The 24,019-nt window shown below is 45.8% G+C and overlaps 1 protein-coding gene across 2 annotated transcripts in view; it reads right to left on the bottom strand.

Moving 5' to 3' along the window:
* B3glct (beta 3-glucosyltransferase) overlaps positions 1-24,019 on the bottom strand; it is an 84,728-nt gene that overhangs the window by 8,785 nt on the left and 51,924 nt on the right. For both annotated transcript variants that reach the window (XM_085685236.2, XM_048419062.3), the window contains exons 7-13: positions 21,975-22,111; positions 16,606-16,669; positions 14,844-14,963; positions 11,065-11,134; positions 5,937-6,050; positions 4,953-5,052; positions 1,558-1,677 (exon numbers count right to left, since the gene is read on the bottom strand). In XM_085685236.2, coding sequence (XP_085541362.2) covers positions 1,558-1,677; positions 4,953-5,052; positions 5,937-6,050; positions 11,065-11,134; positions 14,844-14,963; positions 16,606-16,669; positions 21,975-22,111 — 725 coding nt within the window. The remainder of the gene's footprint in view (positions 1-1,557; positions 1,678-4,952; positions 5,053-5,936; positions 6,051-11,064; positions 11,135-14,843; positions 14,964-16,605; positions 16,670-21,974; positions 22,112-24,019) is intronic.

The raw sequence follows: 24,019 nt of genomic DNA, 5'->3' as shown, positions 1-24,019 counted from the left end.
CCTTTCTTTCAGAGAGGAAAGGAAACAAAGTGTTTGTGGGAAATTGCAGCAAGTTCAACATGGATCCATTAGGATGAGAATGCAGACAGACCGGGCTAGAAGGTCCAAAGGACACATGCCAAGCCACAAGGGGCCTCAAGAACCTTGATAAGTGGTAGGCTTTACACTCTTGTCATAGGCCATGGGGAAATCAAGTCAGCATGGAGCAGGAAGCTTCCTCTCCGCTGGCTCCCGGGTTATCAGGAGGGAGAAGTCATCCCTTCGACCCCTCGTTTCCTGTCTCAGCGCAGTTTCTCATGCGTGGGCTCCAGTCACCAGAAGGTTGCCACCAAGGCTGAGCAGAAGTCAGGGCCACACTCTGGACTTCTAACTCTGTGAACTAGAGAACTCTCTTCTTGTTAAAAGTTACTCAGGCTAAAGTCTTTTGTTACAGCGGCAGGTAAAATGGTCTAATACAGAAGCATTCCAAACCCAGGTATTAGAACACAGGAAGGAAAGGCCCTGGTCCAACACTTTATATAATTCTGCGTGGCACATAGTACACATGAATGCCTGTGGCTGATAACCAGCTAATGTCCTCCTTAACACCAAATAGTAAAGACTGCGGCAATAGCAGAAAAGATTAACTGCTTGATTGATTTACCCATAAAAAATCAAATTAAAATCTTTCCCCATAGAGTTCAGGCAGGTGCTTCATTTAAAACGATTGATTTTTTTAGCTATTATTTAAAACCTATGAATCCTACACAAATACTATTTAATTGCCTAAGTCTAAGATTCTATATTCTTCTTTCATCAAGTATGATTTATTAAGCACTAGATAATTTAAAAGTTTAATGACTTTTTCTGGAATTAAAGTCTCTAAGCATTTTTTTGTCCATCTAAAAAGACAGGCAAAACTGGTTAGCTGTCTAGAATCGAGCATCCATTCCAGGGAGATTCCTACCACGTACGCTGACCTGAATTTTACATTACTCCTTCGAAGGATAAGCCACTCTTCACTACGCCTTCTGTTCGCATTTCTCAGATGTAATGTTTACATTTTTGTTATAGGAGCAACCACCATTGAAAGGGCCCACGTGTCAGAACAGGCCTCAGGCACTGCGGACCATTCCTGCCTGTGTGAAAAGAGAACTCTAACATCTACAACGGTTCTCTCCACATCCATGGGCTCCACGGATGAAAAAAACCATTTATTGAGTTTTAGTCTTTTCTTCATCCTGTAAAGAACACACGATAAAACCTACTTCCAGCGAGGCAGAGTGGCACAGGCTTGCAAGTCTATCATCCCCCTGGAGGCAGAGGATGGAGGCCTTCTAGGCTCGCTGAAGCCACACAATCAGATCCTCTCCTCAAAAGAGGAAATTCCATAGCATTTGTGTTGTGGCATGTATTAGAAGTGATCGGGAACAGACTTGAAGGTAACACGCCAATGTCACATTGCCTCTAAAGGCCTTGCACACCTGCAGGGGTTCCTGGACCCCACCCTTCAGGGATTAGCAGAGTTGCAGAGAGACGAGAGATGGCCACATCGGCAGAATCACCCTGCTCACTCACCCGCCGCCTCCTGTGACGTAGCTGTAGCCGCCTGTGCCCAGACCGTAGCCATACCGCTCCCCCAGAAACACCGGGTCACTGGAGTTGTAGCAGCTAAGCAAATGTCGGAGCCTGGAGATGCTGAAATGCAAAGAGAAGGCTTATTTAACTCTAATGTGGCTTCAGAATAAATCATTTTGAGGCAAAATTCAAGTGTAGAATAAATGGATTTTAAAAGACCCCCCCCAAAAAAAAATAAGAACACTGTCCATTAGAAGAGAAGGTCAGACGTCAGAGGTACCCTCCATCCAACCTGAGCTCAGCCCTGCCAGGGACAGGGGCCTCCCTTGGGGCAGTGGGGTGGCAGAGGAATGACTGCTGCAGGTGGTCAGGTGGCTGTAAATCTCCTCTCCCAGGCTCTTTCCACATGAGTGTCACCCAAACCTCATCACTTCTCAAATGGACAAGGTTGTTTTAACTCTTGACGGGCATAAAAGAGTTTCCAGGCAAGCGGGCTTGGGGTTTCCTACCAGGCAGAGGCTAGCAAGCATGTAAGGTTACACGGGTTCCCCCACAAATCCTCGGGTTGTGCTGCCTTCCCTCAACAAGGCTTCCCAGGGAATGGACTAAGGTGTACGTGTGCATCCTTTAAATACTTTGGGGGCCCACCTGTCTTTGCCCAGTGCCGAGGACGGCAGCTGACGAAGGCCAGTGCAGATGCCCACAAACCACAAGCACAGCCACAGTGAGGTGAATAAGCCAGACCATGGGAAACAAAGATATAAAAGTCATTTTTAAGAGCCAGCATACAGGTCGATAGGACAAAGGCCTGCTTTTGAGCATTAGACCATTTTGAGCTGGGTGGGTGGGTCATGCTTTTAATCTCAACAGTTGTGAGCAGGAAATAGGCAGATCTCTTGAGAGTTTGAGGCCAGCCTGGTCTACACAACAAGTTCTAGGTTAGCTAGAGAAGAGAGGAGGGAGGGAGGGAGGGAGGGAGGGAGGGAGGGAGGGAGGGAGGGAGGGAGGGAGGGAGGGAGGGAGGGAGGGAGGGAGGGAGGGAGGAAGAAAAAGAAAAGAAAGGAGGGAGGAAGGGAGGAAGAAAAAGAAAAGAAAATAAAAGAAAGGAGGGAGGGAGGGAGGGAGGAAGGAAGGAAAAGAAAGGAAAAGAGAGGGAAGGAGGGAGGGAGGGAGGGAAAGGAAGAAAGGAAGGAGGGACCTAGGGAAGGAGGGACAGACAGACAAAGATGAGGGGAAAGGGCAAGGAAGAGAAAAGGAAACCAATGATAACATTTAGGAACGCCTTTCAGAGGCCTCCTCTACTTTAGAGATTTCCCGGTCATCTACCATCAAGTCTTAACTGTCCCTTATAACACTGACCAGTGATCCTTAGAACTACTTTCCGAATAGCCTGTAACTTTGGGTTAAAATGTGAAAAGGGCTAAGCTTAAAGATGCCTCCGAGACCCTGATCCATGAGCTCAAGGGCTCCTGGCTGGGTGACACAGGCTCTGGGGGGGACATCCTAACACTGGGACGTGAGTACAGGGGCAGCCGGTGTCCCAGACACGCAGGTCTCGCTAGGGGGAATGGAGGTGACAAGGAGGAGGTCAAACATACAAGAGTGACTGGTCCATCACCCTTTCTAGACACCAAAAAACATAAACAAACAAACAAACAAGAAAATGGTGAAAGAAAGTGCAGGGAACGCGACTTTCCTGATAAAAGCAGCTGCAAGCCCTCCACATGAGTGTGCGCTCCAGGAGCTCACAGGTTGACAGGCAGGTTTAGAATGTCTGGGGACCGAGGGCTTGGCTGACGTTGGCAGTTTCTGAGTGAGTATAAAGCACTATCCTTCCACATTCTGTTTTCCGTCATGAGGGCTACACATCCTAAGCACCTCATTTGGAATCTGACGTGAAAAAGCCGTCTGAAAAATTAATCTGTACAAGAGGCTGACTGTGTTTGCTGATGGAGGATTCATGCTTGGGATTTCCTACGGGTTCAGTTTGTAAAAGACCAAAGTCCCCAAACTTTCTAGGGCAGTACAGGGGTTATTTCTTGAGCTTAAACAGACAGAGGCCTGGAGAGGTGGTTCAGCAGCTGAGCACTGGCTGCTCTTCAGAGACCTAGCTAGACTTGGTTCCCAGCAACCAAATGACGACTCCCAACCACTTAACCCCAGGTCCAGAGGATTCAGCGCCCTCTTCTGACCTTGGCAGGCACTGCATGCATGTGATACACAAACATACATGGGGGCAAAGCGCTCATAGACATAAAATATTTTTTAAATCCTAAAAATTTAAAAAGGGAGAGAGAATTGTTTTTCTCTTCTTCCCACATATTGTGAAATTATCAATTCCACCTACGACATTCAGTATTTTAAGGTTAAAGTAATTTAAGATTTCTCTGGGCTTCCTTTTCTTATACCATGGAGCATCTTCAACATATTGCTGCAAGGCTCGGAGAGCGCAAATGGAGTCTGATAATTATCACCTCTTCGCATTCACTAAAGAGTAAGAACGTGGATGAAGCAGAGAGATTTCAGCTCCATCTATGGGGATTTGGCCCAGGGAAAGCATTGCACTTAACAATCTGTTCCCATTTCAGGCACGGCTGAGTCCTAGACGTGGAGGCAAGCAGCACGCCGGGCTCTCTAGCAAGTACTGCCCGTGCCGGATGAGCACAACTTGGCAGTGCAGGCGAGTTTCACCGGCAGAACACCAACCTCTCAATGCCAGGGAATGCTCCATTCTGGCCTATTATGGTATTGCACTTTATAATTATACAAAAGTTACAAAAACAGGATGAAAGCCTCAAATAGCTTTTCCCCAGATTTGCCAATTATCCCATTTACTCTAGTGTCTCATTCACGGGCTCCTCTGAGAATAGAAAAATCCCAACACACAAACACACATAATATGGGCTTTTTTTTTTTCACTGAAAGTGCGTACGTTAGACCTTCCCCAACCATCCCACCGTATATTTCCTAAGGGCAGAAAAAGTCCTCGACCTCAGGAAATTTAACATTGACAAGATACATTTCTTTAAGAGATCAGCCATTCTGCTCCTACGTGCTTAACCAAGAGAAACGAAAGCAGGACTACACTGTGACTCTGTGTGGAAATACACAGGAGGGGTTAGAGCGACAGCGCAGAGTTAAAAGCACTGGCTGCTCCTACAGAGGACTAGGGTTGAGTCCCAGCACCCACACGGTGATTCACAAACATCTCTAACTACAGTTCCAAGGGATCTGACGCCCTCTTCTGAACTCCATGGGCACTACACACATGTGGTACACATATACAGATACAGGCAAAACACTCGAACATAAAATAAGATAAATAAATCTTTTTAAAAATATATAATAGCTTTAATTATAATAAGTTGAAATCAAGACACTGAGAAGGCTCCTACCTGATCAATGTGTCATCGTCCACAATCACTAACCACTCTATTTTGTCATGGCTGCGATTCAAAAACCTTTCCAAAATGGCAAAAGTTTTTCCACAGTGACCTAGAAGAGGGAAGAAGAAAACTGCAATGTATTATTCGCTCTAAATATGTAGCATACATTTTATTTCTTTATTTTTAGCTTTAAAGTGGTAGAAGAGCCTGATACGCACAGCTATCAGTACTCGATACAACTGATACGTACTTGGAACGTTTCCAGAAATTAGCCTCCCCTAATTCTCATGGAAGCTGAATTAAGCCCTTTCCTCCCTCAGGTGCTCTTGGCCATGGTGTTTTATCACAACAACGGAAACGCTAAGTAAGGCAATGCCTATAATCCTAGCACTTGGGAGGTGGATACAGGAGGATTGTTAATTCAAGACCAGCACAGTGGCTTTAAAGGCCACCCTGGGCTACATGAGACTCTGTCTAAAATGTTTTTCACTAGTGAACTCTCCCGTCTAGGAAGAAAACCTGGTAGAGCCGCGACCCCTTTCTAATCAAAATATTAATACCTATAACACTGCTTACTGTATGTCTGAGCACTACGGAATGTGCCAGGCGCTCTGAGAGTCAAAGTATGAACTAGACCGGAATTTGGGAGGACACAAGCTTTGTGTGAGAAGATGGCAGATTAACTTGGCACCTCCCATTCTCGCCACGATGAACTGTGGGGCTGGGAAACCGCTACTGCTCGACTGTATTGTGACTGCCACGTGCTCGGTGCTAGGGTGCAGCCCAGCCTACCTGAAAGGCGGGGCTTCCGTCTGCACTACAAGTTCCCAGCGAGAGCCAGTACGTATCTACAGGTAAAGGTGCTCCGTGGAGACAGAGAGAAAAAACTAACATAAGAAGCCCCGGTCCTTAGATGTCCGCTTATCCTGACTTGCAGAATTTACACAGCTTGGGGATTGCACACCAAGCGGAGAGTAAGAAGCCAGGACTCACCTCTGTCCGTATTGGGGACTCCCAGGTCCACTGTAGGAATGGCGCTTTCGGCGTGGTCACTGTAGTACTCGAGAAGGCTGGCCTGGGCTGCCCATGTCTTCTTTACGATGGGGACTGAAAGCACAAGAGAGGGGGCTGTCACAGGCATGACACAGAGAGAAAGGAAAGTTCAAAGGGCGGCAGGACCCTACAGAGAAGCAGCCAGGCTTCCTTAGGGTCCCAAGACTTGGTGTCTACTCTGCACGCCATGGAACGTCAGTGCCGTCTGCTGATGACCATGGGACGGGACACTCTGCGTGAAGTACTGATGATGGCTCCTCATGTGCACATCCCATTTCACCTCCGTGCAGCAAAACACTGTCCCATACACTGCTTGGCTCAGATGGATGGTGAATCACTTCTCTTCTCCCAAAAGGCTATTTCATTTACCTCATCCATAAATGGATTTTCGAGATATTTCTGGAAGCTGGAGAGAGGCTCAGTGGTTAAGAGTACTGGCTGTTCTTCTAGAGGACCAGGGTGCAGGTCTCAGCACCTACATGGTGGCTCACAGCTGTCAGGTCTCAGCACCTACATGGTGGCTCATAGCTGTCAGGTCTCAGCACCTACATGGTGGCTCATAGCTGTCAGGTCTCAGCACCTACATGGTGGCTCATAGCTGTCTGTGGCTCTGGTTACAGGAGAGCTGATGCCCTCTTTTTGCCTCCTTGGGCACCAGGACCACATCCATCCATGCAGGCAAAGCACTAACACACATAAAATCAAAGAAAAGGGAAATGTATTTTGTGTATATGTATGTATGTACATGCATGTATATGAGGTTTATCTGTATGCTTGTTCATGCGTGTGTGCATCGGTCAGCCCAGAGGCGAGAGGAGGGCTTGGGGTGCCCTCACCTGTCACTATCTGCCTTATATTTTCTGAGGCAGGCTCTCTCACGGAGCCTGGAGCTCACGCTGTTCAGCTAGGCCACACGTTCAAACACACGAGCCGATGAGGGAACACTGCACATCCAAACTTTGCACTACAGAGTAAAATCATAGTGAATCAGGGAAGCTTGCCATGGAGTTATCTTAAATTGGAACAAGGCAAAGATTTAGTATTCAAAATTTATTATTCAAAAAAAAGAAGAAATCCCAGTAGTCCAGACAGTATAAATCTTCCTAGAGGCAGTGGAAGGCATATCTCACTGTAAGGGACATCAGAATAATCCATTTTACCCCTATGAATTAACTTGCAAAATTGCCTCATGTGACAAGTGACACTGGAACATTTTGTAAGCATTCAATCCATCAGATGTGAACGTGCCACAGAGCCAAGAGGGAAGGGCTGCTCCGATTCTAAGAAATTCACGATTATCAACCAGCAAACGGTTGCTAATTCGCCACTTTCATTCTCCAGGTGCAAGTCAGCGCCCGGCAAAGGTTAGTCCTAGAGGTGTTTTGCTTCCCCGAGGGGGTTAGGGACACACAGGTGTGCCCGTTCTTCAGTTTTGCAGACTTGAGTGGCCCTAAGCTGGAAAGCCATCCCTCCTGGCTGATCAAAAACAGCACCTGGAACATCTCAGCCATTCACAGCCACGCAGAGTCAGACAACACGTGACTCCCCTCAGCCAAGGCATACTTAATCACCTTGTCTGATTGGCATGGCCTTCCATCTGGGGGCATTTTAATGCAAGCCTCACCTCATAAGGAAGCGAGTTTGGTCGCTGTGCCTCCAGCCTCTTTCATGAGAGGTGGCACCCACAACACTGTCTAATAAAGCCACCCCCATTTGCCTCCCCTGGACAAGACCACAGCAGGAAAGACAGCAAATGTTTTGGGGGGGGGTTGTTGTTGTTTTGTTTTGTTTTGTTTTTTAAATCTGAAAGCAATGGTGTTTGTTTTTAAGATCTAGGGAAAGCTGTAAAAAAGATTAATGACTAAGGAAATGGCACTTAACCTTTGTAATTAGAGAGAGCCCACAGGAGGCCATGTCACACCCTAGCTAATGTGATGAACAAAAACTGCCTACTCCAGGAACGCGAGACAAGCAGACTGACAAAGAGAAAACACTTAAGGGCTTCTGACAGCTCACATCTCCCAGTGAAGATCCCTTAACACAAGAGGAAGTCATTGAGATTCACATTAAGACTCAGGGGTCTTTTCCCTACTCACATGCTTCAAATGATGTCAACACGTATTACTCCTTGGAGCCAAAAAAATAAAAAATAAAAAAAAGGAAAATACTTTTTGCTATGTTCCGAGAATTTTCTATCTATTCCTGTCAGAATCCATACAAATTCAATAGCTTTTGCTCTTTTGCAACAGTTAGGGATACAAGTAAAATCATTAGATATTTGAACTTGGTCTTATTATCAGGGAATACCTGGGGCTGGCGAGAATACCTGGGGCTGGAGGGAATACCTTTCTCCAGATGCTGGTGGGAGCCCAAGTGTGCTTTGGCTGGGACTCTGCGTTTCTCACACTTCTAAAGCACCCTCCTGGCATGGCTCCTTGTTCATCGTGTGGCTGACCTCTATGCCCACTCAACTCAAATGCCATGGCCTCTTCACTCTCTCCCACATCCATGAAGACTTAAAGCTTGCCTGCTTTGGAATTTTTCTTTTTAAACGCTTAAGTTTAAGCGGTGAGCTGCTTAAGTCTGTCCTTAAATTCTTTTATTAATGAGATAAGAACCCCAAGAGGGGACCCTGATTGCCCTGGTAACATGTGGTTACTGTAGCAGGACTCCCCACATTTCTGGTAACAAGAGGCCGTGCAATATGGATCGCCTGTCTCTACAAACTCAAGGGTATCACAGCTATTGCCGTAGCATAAGAACTGCCAACAAAAGATCACATTTGGGTGTGGCCATAACACACTCAGAGGTGGGGAGGAGCCATAGCCATTAGAGCATTGTCTACCACTGACACTGACAAGGTCAGTCTGTGAGCCAACTGGTGGTAGACTTTTTAACGAAGTTAGTTTTATTATTTTTAAAGTGTGTGTGTGTGTGTGTGTGTGTGTGTGCCTGAACTGGGTAGGAGTACATGAGTGCCAAGGGTATTGAATCCCGGGGAGCTGGGTGTCTTAGGCGACTGTGAGCTGACTAACATGGGTGCTGGAAACTGGATGTAGGTCCTCTGGGAGAGCAGGACATGCATTTAACCTGAGTCACCTCTCCAGTCCTGGACTAGACGTTTACAGGAGGCTGGGCAGAGCCCAGTGGCCAGGCAGCCCTTGTTTCGAGCCAGCAAAAGGGGGAACCAACACCTCTACAAAACTGTCTTCACAAACCATGGCATGGAGTTTAAAGATAGCACACTACAGAACCCATGTGCGACAGCTTCATGCTTAGGACTTGTGTCTCCGGCACACAGATCCAGAAAAGACTCCTAAGACTTTTATAATTTTAAAAAGTGTTTAAACTCCAAATCCAAGTAGAAAAGAATTTCATAGACATCTGAAAAAATGATCTCAATCTTAAAGAATTAATAAAACGAAATTATTCAAATTCGTAACTGAAAATTAACAAACATTCGTAATCTGTAGATTATGAAAAATATAACAGGTGAGATCTTTAATTTTTGTTTCATTATCATCTGAAAATATGCTTTAAAGCAAACATCACAGTGTCATCTCTTACTAGCCACATTATTCTTAACATCAATATTGCAAAAAAAATCACTATTCTGAGGGCACCTTCAAGATCAACTAAATCAATGTAAATATTTTTTCCAGCAAAACAAAATTTTAAAAAAATCTAGCACATTTATCTATCCCCTTTTCTTCAATTTTTTGAAAGATTTATTTTTAGTGTATGTGTACAAGTATGTCTGTGCATCATGTGTGTGCAGTGCCCATGGAGGCCAGAAGAGGGAGCCGGATTCTCTGGAACTAGAATTACAGATGGTAGTGAATTGCTAAGCAGGTGTCGAAAACTGAATTCGGTCCTAACCACTCCAGCCCCTCAAAGATATTTTTCAAAATTGACTCACAGAACCCTTCCAGATATTAAATTTAGGTTAAATTTATGATAAGTAAAAGTCTTATTTCAGCTCCTTTATTGATTCTTAACAGTACCATGGGCCTCCTTGTATAATAAATAAATGTATTACTCAGTCATATTTAACAGATTTGGGATTTGGCATGACAAATTCAGGCAAGTCTAAAGACATGCCTACTGTCTAAAGACATGACCACTTTTCCTAGTTTTTAACTGGTGATGACGCCATAGGTCACACTGTAAATCACAATTAGTATATTCTTTTATTTAAAAATGTCTTCTCCCTTAAAATATAACTTGTATGGATTGCATCACTGCATAAAAATATGTATGAATTTCCCAAAACTCTAATCCCATGATCATGACGGCTGCATTGGGAAGCTTTCTACATATACATGATACCCTGTGTAGTCTTCATAAAATGCACTAAAATTAGATCATGCAAAGGAATGTTTGCTTCTCAGCATGAGAAAGGGATGATTCAAATGGAACATAATAAGAAGGGTTGTGCCAATTATATTTAGTTTGGCTCTCTCCCTTTAACATGGTCACTGGAACTAGCAAAATTCTATAATGAAACAGCAGAAATGGACAAAGCAATGTTTATCTGCATACCAGTGTTTCCATACATCAGGCCACTGTTTCTTAGGCAAGTTTTTTTTTCAATTTTCCAATATAAATAATCAATGAGCAAACCTGTGGATCGTTATTTAAAAAGTACCAATGCGTACAAGAGAAATAAACTTGTTGGGATTGTATTACCTCGGAAGCCCCTCTGGTAGTGTCCTATGGTTCAGACACTGAGCCTGCATATAGTGGGACCCTTTACGGAGCAGACTATCACCCCCACGCCGTCCCCGAGGCTGCCACAGCTGAGTTCCCCCCACTTTCAATCTAAGGTCCTGATCTCAACAATATTTAGAAGAGCTATAACCACTCACGCATCAATACAAAATTGCCTCTTCTAAGTGATCTCGCAGGGACTGGCGTGGCCCAGCGAGGAGCCCTGATTAAACAGCCACTTTTCCTACGGCATCCGCTATCATAAGCTCCCATCTTGAATTTGCACCTGGCTTGCACTGTCTCAAAGAAAGACATTTCGGATCTTGAAAGTTAAGGGAAATGAACAGCCCCAACATACTTCTATCACCATGAAATTTCTTGCATGTTTTCACTGCAACAAAAATCGCCGCCTTCTCCACCGGTGTTCCCTGAAAGGGTGGGAGAAAGAAAAGAGAAAAATTAAATACATTTGTGGGTCGGCATTACCTAGACTTCATGCTCATAGTAGATCTTACATTTTAGTACAAATTAATCCATGCCATAGCTATCCTATCTATGGTAGTTTTAGAAGGAGAGAGGACATATATGGAAACTGACCGTGACAGCTCTGGAGTCAATCAACATAGAAAGTGCTTCCCAGGTTGGTCCTGGACCTACATGGAGTCCAGCCCTGAACCTTTCTCCCAGTCCAACCCTACGTCTGCATCCCAGCTCAGCCCAGACTCCATACACTAGCTCAGTCCTGAAACTGTACCCCAGATCAACCTTGAGCCCTGAACCTGCACCCCAGCTCAGCCCTGGTCCTGTACCCCAGCTCAGCCCTGGTCCTGCATCCCAGCTCAGCCCTGGTCCTGTACCCCAGCTCAGCCCTGGTCCTGCACCCCAGCTCAGCCCTGGTCCTGTACCCCAGCTCAGCCCTGGTCCTGTACCCCAGCTCAGCCCTGGTCCTGTACACTAGCTCTGCCCTGGTCCTGTACCCCAGCTCAGCCCTGGTCCTGCACCCCAGCTCAGCCCTGGTCCTGCACCCCAGCTCAGCCCTGGTCCTGCACCCCAGCTCAGCCCTGGTCCTGTACACTAGCTCTGCCCTGGTCCTGTACCCCAGCTCAGCCCTGGTCCTGTACACCAGCTCAGTCATGGACCTGTACCCCTAGCTCAGCCCTGTACCCCTACCTCAGCTCAGCCCTGGTCCTGCACCCCAGCTCAGCCCTGGTCCTGTACACCAGCTCAGTTATGGACCTGTACCCCAGCTCAGCTCTGAATCTGTACCCCAGCTTAGCCCTGGGCCTGTACCCTGAGCCAGTCCTAAACCTGTATCCCCAACTCAGCCCTGGTCCTCTAACCCAGCTCAACAGTTGCAGACCACGAGTCATATCAACACACCCCTCAAACTCTCTGAACTTCTGTCTGGCCATTTAGAAAGCAGGACTGAGAAGCATCAGAAGCTGCTGTCAGTACTGGTTGGGGACTGTAGACCCTCAGACCCTGAACTTTTTATGACCTCTTGACTGTCCGAGTAAACAACTTGTCTTCCCTTGCTTGCAGCTGCTCTGAGCACGAGACCCTCATGAGTTTCTGATAACAAGGGAATGGTTTTTGGTGGGCTTACAGGTGAAAAATCCAAGAACTAGGGCATGGCCACTAGTCAGGAAGAGCACTATATAAACTGCCCTGAAACACAATAAAATTGGCATTCTTGCTTCGAGAGTGACTCGTGTCTCTGTGTGTTCTTTAATCCCCAGGCCCTTGCCCGACAGCGGTTCCAGGTGGTGCAGGCGCCACAACTGCTAACTAAGCACATGGCAGATAACTAATGAATGCTAGTTACTCCCCTTTCGCTTTCTCAGCTGGTGGAGATTTTGACAAAGGGAGAAGACGAGAGGATGATTTCATGCAGAAGTGGGAGATAAATGTTTCTCTGGGTCTGGCCATACTTCGTACCAAAGTCATGGCTGACCATTGTCCTCTCAAGTCTGGGCCACGGATGCTCTGTCCTCGCTAAGGAGAGAACGGCTTCAGACCCCTGGTGGGAGGGAGACCACGCAGGTGGGAAGCAAGCCCAGAGGAAGCTGATGACAGTGCACAGGGCAGCTGAGGACTTCGGCTGCTTCCTGGGGGCAGGTGTGCTGACTCCACTTATTGGTTAAACTTTTCATCCGTGTGACACCAACTAGAGTCACCTGGGAAGGAGAGTTCCCAGCTGAGGAATTGCTTCCATCAGATTGGCCCGTGGGACATTCTCTTGATTAAAGATTGATGGGGCAGGGCCCAGTCCACTGAGGGTGGTGTCCTCCCTAGGCAGGCGGCCCTGTGTTCTATAAGAAAGTAGGCTGAGCAGGCCATGGGGAGCAGGCTGGTAGGCAGAGATTCATCATGTTCTCTGCTTCGGTTCCTGCCTCCAGGTTCCCGCTTTGAGTGCCCTCCCTACCATCAATGATGGACTGTGATCAAGACGTGTGAGCCAAATCCACCTTTCCTCCTCAACTTTCTTTTGATCAGAGTTTATCACAGCAACTAAACACCCCCTTGATGGAGAACCTCCTCTAGTCAATGGCCTTTGAGGGGCAGGACCAGCGACTTTGAGTACCAAAAAAGTCGCGGTCCCGCTCCCTCACCCCTCTTCCTCATTCACGCCACACCTGGATGTTGGATCCCGTTCCTATTTCCTCATTGTGATCTGTGAGTTTTCCTTTTAAGAAATAAAAACCTTAGTACACCCTAATCGGAGCTAGTGTGGGATTATTTGATTCGTGTTCCCCCATCTGATGCGTTCTGCTTCACCCCCTCTTATCTGTCTTCAGCCTGTAGTGACAGTCATGGCGATGCCACCACTTTGCAGGTGGGATTGGTTCACAGTGATGTCCCCCAGCTCTGTCCTACTACTCAAGGCACCAAGGGCATCACAGAGCAAACAGGTTTGATGTCTAGAAAGAATAGTTGCCCACTGGGAACTGCAAACACTACAAGTCCCCTCTATTGTTACACTGTGTGTGGGGGGGTGTCCGTGTGTGTCCACATCCATCCATGTCCATGTCTGTGTGTATGTGTGTGTGTGTGTGTGTGTGTGCATAACTTTTGAGAACAACACACACTGTATGAGGGTGTTGAATCTATTTTCCCTGACAAGAAAAGAAATTAACAGTAAGTTTCAGAGTCTTTAGGTTCACAGTAGGCGCACAAATACACACACACACACACACACACACACGTGTGACAATGGAGGAGACTTGTAGTGTTTGCAGGTCCCAACGGCAAATACCCTTTCTAAACATACAACCCGTTAGTTCTGTGATGCTCTTGGTGCTTGAGTAGCAGCCCTTTCCTGACAAAGACCAACTCCACAGCACACATATCTGTCCTGCCCATCGCCCACTGCACCTCCTCTCCCTGCCCATCATCCACTGCACCTCCTCTCCCTGCCCATCATCCACTGCACCTCCTCTCCCTGCCCATCATCCACTGCACCTCCTCTCCCTGCCCATCATCCACTGCACCTCCTCTCCCTGCCCATCATCCACTGCACCTCCTCTCCCTGCCCATCATCCACTGCACCTCCTCTCCCTTCCCATCATCCACTGCACCTCCTCTCCCTGTCCATCATCCACCGCACCTCCTCTCCCTACCCATCATCCACTGCACCTCCTCTTCCTACCCATCATCCACTGCACCTCCTCTTCCTACCCATCATCCACTGCACCTCCTCTCCCTACCCATCGCCCACTGCACCTCCTCTCCCTGCCCATCGCCCACTGCACCTCCTTTTCCTACCAACAAAATCCTCTTTACACATTTGCATTCTGTAAGACAGGTCTCTTTGGGAGACAGCACTTCCCATCTTCCAGTACGCTAGCCCTTGAATAACCCACTTGTTCCCTGTCAGCTCCCATCTCCCCAGCACTGGCTGTCAAGCGTAAGCAGATGGACCAGGTCCAGGACCCTAACTCTCCATGTACCTCTCATCTAAATACAGAAGATGGGAACAGCAACCGTGCTTACCTATCAGGCATATGGCTGTAGCCTTCCCCGGAGCAAAAGCTGATTTATCTTTAAGTAAGTGAACTAGGAAAATGTTATGTCCACAACGTATAAATGTTAGACACACAATATGATCCATGAGGAAGTATTGCTGCTGTTACTTACACAGAGTGGTAGGAAGGAATGGAATGTGGTGGCACAGTGGGAGCCAGCCATGGCTGTACAAAACTCAGGCACAGAAGTGAGAGGAGGTCCTCCGCCCTTGTCCCAGATGTAGAGGGCAATCTGTCGCAAGAGAGTGGCAGAGAGGAGAGAGCTCAACCAAAGCTACAAATACAGGAAGGTACAAAGCGCCTAAGGGCACCAGGATACATCTTCTAAAAAGACCACTAGGTTGAACAATGCCAATATGCTAATATTCAACAGAATTTTCCCCACAGATTTATTTTTAAAAATGATAATGCCACATTAATTGATCTGATCATTTATAAGCAATAAACAGTGAACCAGGAACCACGCCAAAAAAAAAATCACACAGATGACAGGAAGGAGTCTGAGGATGTGCACATTAAGTCATTGCAGAAACTGATACAAGGTGGCACGCGGAAATACCACCACAGTCTGGGGTGAGGAACCGCCAGCAGCTGGCTTGCTGGGAACACCAGTGGTGCAGTGAATGAGAATGCACTCATAAGAACCCACAGGCTGTTATGTTAGGATGCTTGTACCCCAGTGGGTGGAACTGCTTGGGAAGGATTAGGGGGTGTGGTCTTGTTGGAGATGAGCTCCAGGAATCTGCCTGTCTCTGCCTCCAGGCACTGGGATGGCAGCCGGGCTGCTGTGCCAGGCTCTTTATGTGTGTGTGTTGCTGTGCGGGAGATCTGAACTCAATCCACATGCTTATACAATGAACACTTTACCAACTAAACCACCTGCCCAACCTATTAAAAACAAAACAAAACATGTATTGTTTAAAGTAAGTTACAATCATGAGAGTTTTTATATTATCTTGCAATAGAGAAACACTCACAGATGATTGTGGCACATACCAAAAATATTCATAGAAACAATGACTGCCATAGTTAACAACCGGGAGCCACGCAAACACTATAAGAGGGAATAATAGTATGCTAATACAAGAGACCACTATATGGAGCTAGAGAGATGGCTCAGCAGTTTCAAGCACTTTCCGCTTTACAGAGGACCCTGATTCAGTTCACAGCACCCTCACGGTGCCTCAGACCTGCCTGTAGTTCCAGTGCCAGGGGATCTAATGCCCCCTTTTGGCCTCTGTGGGTACTATACACACACAGTGTACATGCATACACACAAACACTATACATAAGGTAAAAATAAATCAGTCTTTAAAAACAAGAGAGACAGAGAGCACCAGAGTGAAATTCTGTTAGCTAGAGCTGTATACACCAACATATATCAATTTCCAGTTACAGCAAGGTTCCTGGTACAATTTCACTGCCACAAAGTCCAGAAGGATGCAAAAGCACTTAAGCACCAAGCAATATAGAGATATTTTCAATGATGTTTTGGCACGCATTTAAACGTTCACCTCCAGACCAATCTACTTACCTAAAAAAGCAAGGACTTTGACTCATGAGAGCCAACCTCCCCCCACCCCCACTTCTTCTCCACCTACTGCTGTGAAATTACCTCAGTGGGGAGAACATGGGTGTGTGTAGGGAAAAGCACTATTAGGGAATATTAAAATAAAAAATCCACAACTGTTAGGGAATATAAAATTTAAAACACAACTTTTGCATACAAATACATGACTATTTTCTCTTTGGTACAGAGTCAGTGGCAACAGTCATGACCTTTCCATCTGGGGTGCATGTGCAATCATTGAACTCCGCCTCCAACAAAAGGGGTGACGTAATGATCACTAAGACTTGGTCAAGTCATGACATACCTCATGCTTTAAATCTATGGTGAAGTCAGACTTCAGGGGCTCGCTCTTTAACCTCTTGGTAAGCCTAGAAAATAGAGACATTGTTTTTTTTTAGAAGTAATCAATTTATAAGACTTTCTAATAGTTGAAAACAGATTTAAAAAAAAACAGATAAAAATTTTAAAATAAGAACGTGTATGGGTTCGGAAGGAAAATACCGGTTTTCTTTCAGGTCACTTTAAAAAACAAACAAAAAAAACCAAAAAACAAACAAACAAACGAAAACCCATCTTCATGATTCCTTTCCTACAAGGAATAAAGTCCCACATTTCTGCCTGGCCTGGGGGGCTCTGCATCCACCAGCATCCAAAGTCTTAATCTCCCCATGCTCCCTGGACCACACCCCTCCCTGCCCCATCCAGTCTGCTATATCCAGCCTTCACTGAGTAACCACTTTATTTTTAAGACCAAGCCTAAGCAACCACCCCTGGAAAGCTATCAGCACAAACACTGCCATGACCCCCGAGTGTGACAGTACCACATCAGAGGGAAAACAAGAATCTTCCTCTTTGCATAATTTAGGCCAAGAGAAAGCCAAATGAATTCTCCATTTTCATTGTCTGTCTGTCTCTAACAAAGGACCTAGTCTACATTTATTCAACATTGCAGGGAAAGGGATGGAGAACATCTCGCCTTAATATTTTAAATTTGTATTTATTTTATTCATACGGATGCTTTGCCAGCAGGTATGTCTGTGTACCACTTGTATGCAGTGCCCATAGAGGCCAGAAGGGGGCATTGAATCCCTTGTAACTGGAATCGCACATGATTATTAGATGCTATGTGGGTGCTGGGACCAAACCAGGGTCCTCTGGAAGAACAGCCAGTGCTCTTAACTAATGAGGCTTCTCCCCAGGGCCTTTAATCAAATTTTACCAGAGTTTATTAGGAAAGAATTTTCTGACCCACAATAGAATGCAACATCACAAACAGATGCTATCAACCTATATCCGCATGCTGCTTCCAACATTTATGATGAACAGCTGTTTCCTTTACAACTGCTTTCAAACTATTAGCTGCTTTCAGTGAGTGATCAACACACACACACGCACACACGCACACACACACACACACACACACACACACACACACACACGTGTGTGTGCGCAAACGTGCACAGAAGGTTGGAAGGGGAGGAAGGGAAGGGAAGGAACAAGCTTTAAAAATAATAGTTTAATAAATCTTGCCACAGATAGTTTTCAATACTAGATGGGGATACATTATCTTTTTTTTTTTTTTTAATTCCTTGTCTGCATCAGGGGGAAGTAAAATAGGACCAGAGTTTGGGTTTGTTGCTGTGGTAGAGTCTACTTTTTTTTTTTTTACTTGATTGTTTTGCTGACAGGAGAAAAGGAGAAAAGGCGGGAGAGGGAAGAGACCATGGTTATGGATGCCAGCTCTCATTTGCTGGTCACTATTCAGTGTGGCAAGGAGCAGATGACACTGAATGCTGAGGTCACCTGGTGCATGTTTCTCCATCTTACCAGCATTACAGGGGCATGCTGGGAGCTTCCTGAACTCTGTGTTAAAAAATATCAGGCTCTTGATCCAAATTCCATCAGCCGTAGTTTACTGCAGCTTCCGATGAACGTTTGTGTCCTTATATTCCTATGTTGAATACATAAAACTCCTCTTAGGAGGAGGAGCTTTCATCTTTGGGGAGGTCAGTAGCCACCACAAAGGGGTTTGTAGCCATCTAAAAGAAGCCCAAGGGAGATGTGTTCTTTGTGGGACCCTCACCCCTTATTCTCAAAGGGACGAGAAGGAATTTCCTAGCAGAATGTTTTAAAATTAAAAACACAGACTAGCCTCATGTTCCCAGAAAGACAGCCCTTTCCTTCCCCCACCTCATCCGGGAGATTCCAAGCGCAAAGACACTCAGCTCAGCCCAGCCAGCCACCTGGTACAGGCTGATAAAGATGGCCTGACTCAGGAACAGGGTGGCCTTGCTCTAAGAACAAAGCATTAGCTGACACAGCAGGATGGGGCAGAGCAAAAGACCTTGTACCCGTGCCCAAAGCAGCTTCTAAAGGCCTCCTTGTAGTTACACCTTTAAAAGCCTACCCCACAGAGGAGCTACAACTCCTCTCTACCTCACTGAAGCATGGGTTAGAGATGGGTTCCAAACTAGTTTGTATTACGCTAAATAAACCTTGCTTATTACAGTCTGGGCCTCTCTGGTGGTCTCTCTGGGGGTCGTAATCTGGGCACAACATTCTATTCTGAGGTCAGAGTGAGGGGTGTTAGCACCAAACTACAGGGCAGACACTGTCAGCTTCTGAAACTATTAATTCTTTCATCATGAACTTCCCAGCCTCCGAATACCATGGAATAATCTTTTTCTACTGTGAAGATGTGTCTTTGCCAAGGCGCCTTCTGATTGGTTTGATAAAGAGCTAAATGGCCAATAGCTAGGCAGGAAGTTAGGTGGGACTTTCGGGAAGAAAGAGAAAGAGAGGAGATTGAGGAGATGCCAGAGGACACAGAGAAGAAACAGGAGGTGCAAGATGGAAGATAGGTAAAAAGCCACAAAGCAAAACATAGATAAAAAATTATAATTAATATAATTAAGTTATAAAAGCTAGTGGGACAAGCCCAAGCTATAGTCTGAGCTTTCATAATTAATAATAAGTTTCCGTGTTGCTTTTTTGGGTGTGTGCACTGGCAGCCCAAAGAAAAATCTGTCTACATCTGAACTTACAGACATATACCTTTCTTTCTTACAAATGACCTGGCTTGTGGTATTCTGTTATAGCAGTCCGGGCCAAGATACTTACACACCCAGCTACTACAATGAAACCCTGAGTTCTCCCCTACCTCTGCAAGACCTGTGCTTACACTTGGCCAGAGGAGGAGACGGGAGACACTCTAGAAGCTGCACTTGGCTGTCTCCCCCATCCACAAATGAGTTCCACGGGCTCCATGTACCCACATGCACATGTGTGTGCACACACAAACACACACTCATTATACACACAAGCAAAACCTTCTAAAAACACAATAAAAAATAAAACAAATAAAAATTAATAATTACGTACTGTTGGCATGCTGTGTCTAGGTGGAAGTGCTGTATGTCTTTGATTGGTGTGCTACCTGCTAGCCCAAGTGAGGAGGGACAAGGTCTTTGTGGCACAGGCCTTGGCAGCCTTGGAATGTGTATCCTCACCCCAGGTTTGGCTCTCAGCCTCAAAAGAGCTCATAGGCAATTAGCCATGCATAGCCTTTGCACCCTCTAGGGACCAGATAGTCCCACGGCACAAAGGAAGGTATGCATAGGCGGAGGGTGTGCAGACACAGCCCTAGCACTCCCAGGGAAGTAGTTGTCCCATTGCACGGGAAGGGTGTGTCTTGCTTTTCTTTTCTTTAATCGGTCCACACATCATGAGGTGGGGACCAGATTGGAAAATAGTTTTGCCTTATTGCTCTTAGTAACAATAGAAGGGGGAACTGTAGGGAGCCACCTGGAGGCACAGGTGGTCCTGCAGTTTGGAGGTATACAAGTCCATACCTGGCTTAGCCACGTGGGGCTGAGAACCCTTGCCTGCACATGCGCAGACTAGCAGAATGGCATCAACCAATCAGCATTCAAGCCTCTCCACCGTTTAAAAGCAGCTGCCTCTGGGCTCTGCTTCCTCTCTGACTCTCTCTGGCCTTTTCTCTAATTTTGCTCTCTCTGTCTCTTCTCTCTCTTCCCTTCCCCCAATTTTCCTCAATCGAGTGCTCCGAATAAAGACGTGATCAGGGAAGGAATTTCTCGTTTTCGTGGTGTTCATTCCTGCTGGTCAGGAAGCGCGCCGCATACTGTAATCATTTAAAAAGCTCAGAAGGGTTTTGAATTCTCTTACCATAAATGATAATATTTTAGAAGACAAATGTGTATGCCCTAGATTATATTAATTTTTACTTTGTGTGTACGAGTATTTTGTGTGCATGGACACTAAGTATACCATGTGTGTACATTGAGTACCTAAGGAGGCCAGAAAAGGGTATTTGATCCCCAGGAACTAGAGTTACAGGCGGTTATGGCCTACATGTGGGTGCTGGGAACCGAACCTGGGTCCTCTGCAAGAGCAGACAGTGCTCTTACCTCCAAACCATCTCCCCAGCCCACAGACAGCCTGACTGAAACACTACACAGCCTCTCCGCGCACTGAAGCGCTGTATGTGGCCATCGGTTTGTATAATGTTATTTGCCACTTAAAAACTAACTGAATTAAAAACCTCTGGTGATAGTCAACAGCAGCTCAGGAACTGCCCACATTACTCCAAAAAGATGGAGAAACACGGTGCCAGATAAGTTTCCACATTCGGTGTCTTCTGTTCTTTGCCACAGTGAAAAGTGGCCAACCAACTCTAATTTAAATTAAAATCGTGCAGGCTGGATAATCGCCCGCCACGGAGCTACACCCCTGTTGAAAGGGGCAGCTGTGGAGTCTATACTGGGACGGGGGAAAGTTACAGTGTGCAAAACTACCAACCGTGAATTGCGTCTCGCAGGTGTTTAGTACAGCTGCGAATTCACATGTATGTGCTCCTCTACAGTGGCCCAAAACACTTTCAAGGACCCAAATCCTAGAAATAGAACATGCAATGAAAAACTAGAGAAACCCTTCCATCTCTGAAGATAACAAGGGCCATTGATGTGTTCCAGTCTTCCATCTTCCAAAGAATAAAAGGCACATAATTAATATAAATTAACAAAGACCTGAAGACAACCACATTTCTCCTTGATTGAATTCAGTCACCTTCGTACTCCATGCCACACTGTGAAGCGTCTCGCTGCAGCGAGGCACACAAACAGCCAGACATGATTGCCCAGGGCGTCTTTGGGAGCTGACCTGAGACGTGATTGCCCAGGGTGTCTTCGGGAGCTGACCTGAGACAAGATTGCCCCGGATGCCTTCGGGAGCTGGCCAGAGCCTGGCCACCCAGCATCTACATATCCGTTCCCTTAATTGGCATCCTCTCTGATCCCTGCAGTCACTGTTTCTTCTTACTGGTGATCAAAGATGCGTGGTCACAAATGAGGTCCCTGCACAAAGGTCATGCTTCCTCCGTGTTCTCTGGCCTTTTGCTGCCCTCCCTTAGTCTCCTGACTTATTAGTCACTCTATTTTGCCAGAAACTACAAAGAAGCAGACAGGAGGGGTGTGGTGTATCAGCAGGGCTTAGTAAGGGACCCAGATGAGGCAAGACCCTACTGTCCTTTGCTTTTTTTTCCCTCCTGTGGAACACCTCCGGCTAAAAAACTCATCTGAGAACCTACGAGTCATCAGTAACAAAACTCGGTGACATAACACACACGCCCCAAAATGACTAATAAGCTCTTACTTATTTACAAGTGGGATGCTAAGGGCCCAGCCAGCAGCGAAGTCGGGATATTTAAAGGCTGTAGGGTTCTCAGAGAAGGCGTAATGGTGAACTATAGTTGATTCCTCATCGTGCAAAGCTTTTCCTAAAAACCACTCCTGTTAAATAAAAAGATAAAACATCATCACTTTTGACAAGCCATTTAATGTTCAGACTGAAAGCAAAGTTATAGCACCTGAATTAGCTAACTAAAACATTAAAGCTGAACTATCTAGTTAACTAAATATCTTGGCAGACAAAGTTAGCATAAATTATGTATTTCTGTAGAGTCCAAATAAAAGTATAATTAACACAAGTATGATAATAAATCTATCACCCTCTTTATAGCAAAAATAACCCAGAATCAGGTCATTGGTGTGAAAACTATTACCATCATTATACTATAAATATAAGATTTTTAATTTTCAAAAACTGTCTTGTTGCCTAAATTTTTGTGGGTATACATGTGTGCCATAAATATGTTTTATTAATTTTAAATTGCCTTATTTATTTAGATTGTGTGTGTGTGTGTGTGTGTGTGTGTGTGTGTGTGTGTACACATGTGGTAATCACAGAACAACTGTGGGTCCTTGCACTCAAACGTAGACAGTCAGTCTTGGCTAGAGGTGCCTTTACCCCTGAGCTGTTTTGCCAGCCTGAGTGGTATAGTATAGGATATCCCGCATACAAATATAAAAGATTTCTTTAGTTTTATTTTATGTGAACAAGTCTTTTGCTTGTGCATTTATTTAGGCCAGAAGAGGGCATCAGATCTCCTAGAACTGGAGTTACAGATGGTTGTGAGCCAGTGGATGCTGGGATTCCAACATGGGTCCTCTGCAAGAACAGACAAAGCTCTTAACCACTGCACCATCTCTCCAGTCCCAACCATAAAGGATTTTCAATAAATCTTTGAAAACTTCCTTCCAGAATCATATTCATCCATTCATTCATTCACTCAACATTTATCAAGAACCCACAACAAGCAGGGATGAACTTGCAGTACAGAAGGGACAGAAATTAGAGAAAGCACAATAACTGATGGGGGAGGGGGCTGCCCTGGAAAGAGAGGGAAACCTCTTAAGACAAACAACAGTGAAATAACATCAAGAAGCCCACGGTAAGAAGAAGAGCCTGAAAAAGAACAGTAAATGTTGTCAGGGTGAAGCCCCTGGAATGACAAGACCCTCCTCCTCCCCACCCGGCTCCGCGTGCTGGACTCGAGCACCTAGAGGAATATTATCGCGTTCAAGAGCGATGAAAAACTCCCACATCCAGCCACAACAGGGTGACCTGGCTCAGACCTCCACAGCCATTGAGAAGACACGCATCCAGCAGATGATGGGATGTGTCGGACAACAGCACTGGCAGGTGGGACAGGAAGAGCCGCTCCCAGACCTGGAGGCCATGCTGTCAGGACCCCCTCCCCACACTGAAGCTGTCGCGACAGGATCTCCATGACAACACGGATGCTTTACGCAAAATATAGCATCATACTTTATCTCCTAATTACAATGCCCAGCTATTACAAAGCACATACGTTAGTCTACTAATATTTTTATTGAGGTGATAAATTATCTTAGGAAGGGCTCAGTGGAGACTATGGAAAGAACCATACATCTTCCTTCCTGGCGAATGGCTCTCTTCGTGGCTTCATGGAAAAGACAATAATAAAAAAGAGAAAACCGGACAGACAACTGATCGTCTTCTGCTAGGATCACTTTCAACCGGCACCATGCCTCTTCGCTGTTAAAAATAAATCAAAGTTAACACGCCTCATCAGCCACACCGATATTAAAGGCATGCTACGGAGCGGAAAAGAAGGGGTTCAAGCAATATAGGGGAGGCACTTTAACGTTAGTAACTATTAAACTTATACATTTAGAACACTGAACAAGACCCTGTGTTTGCATTTGTAAGAATGACTCAGAGATAACAAAGAAAACAGTGCCGGAATCAAAATGCCCAGGCCCCCATGCGCGACAGTTATTTTGATATGGCTTATTTGTGTCGGTATCAGCTTTTTT

This window comes from Myodes glareolus, chromosome 2 (assembly GCF_982192425.1).
Source record: "Myodes glareolus chromosome 2, mMyoGla1.1, whole genome shotgun sequence".
Classification (NCBI taxonomy): Eukaryota; Metazoa; Chordata; class Mammalia; order Rodentia; family Cricetidae; genus Myodes; species Myodes glareolus.
Note: the sequence above shows the minus strand (reverse complement) of the source record. Positions and strands in the feature narration are given on the sequence as shown.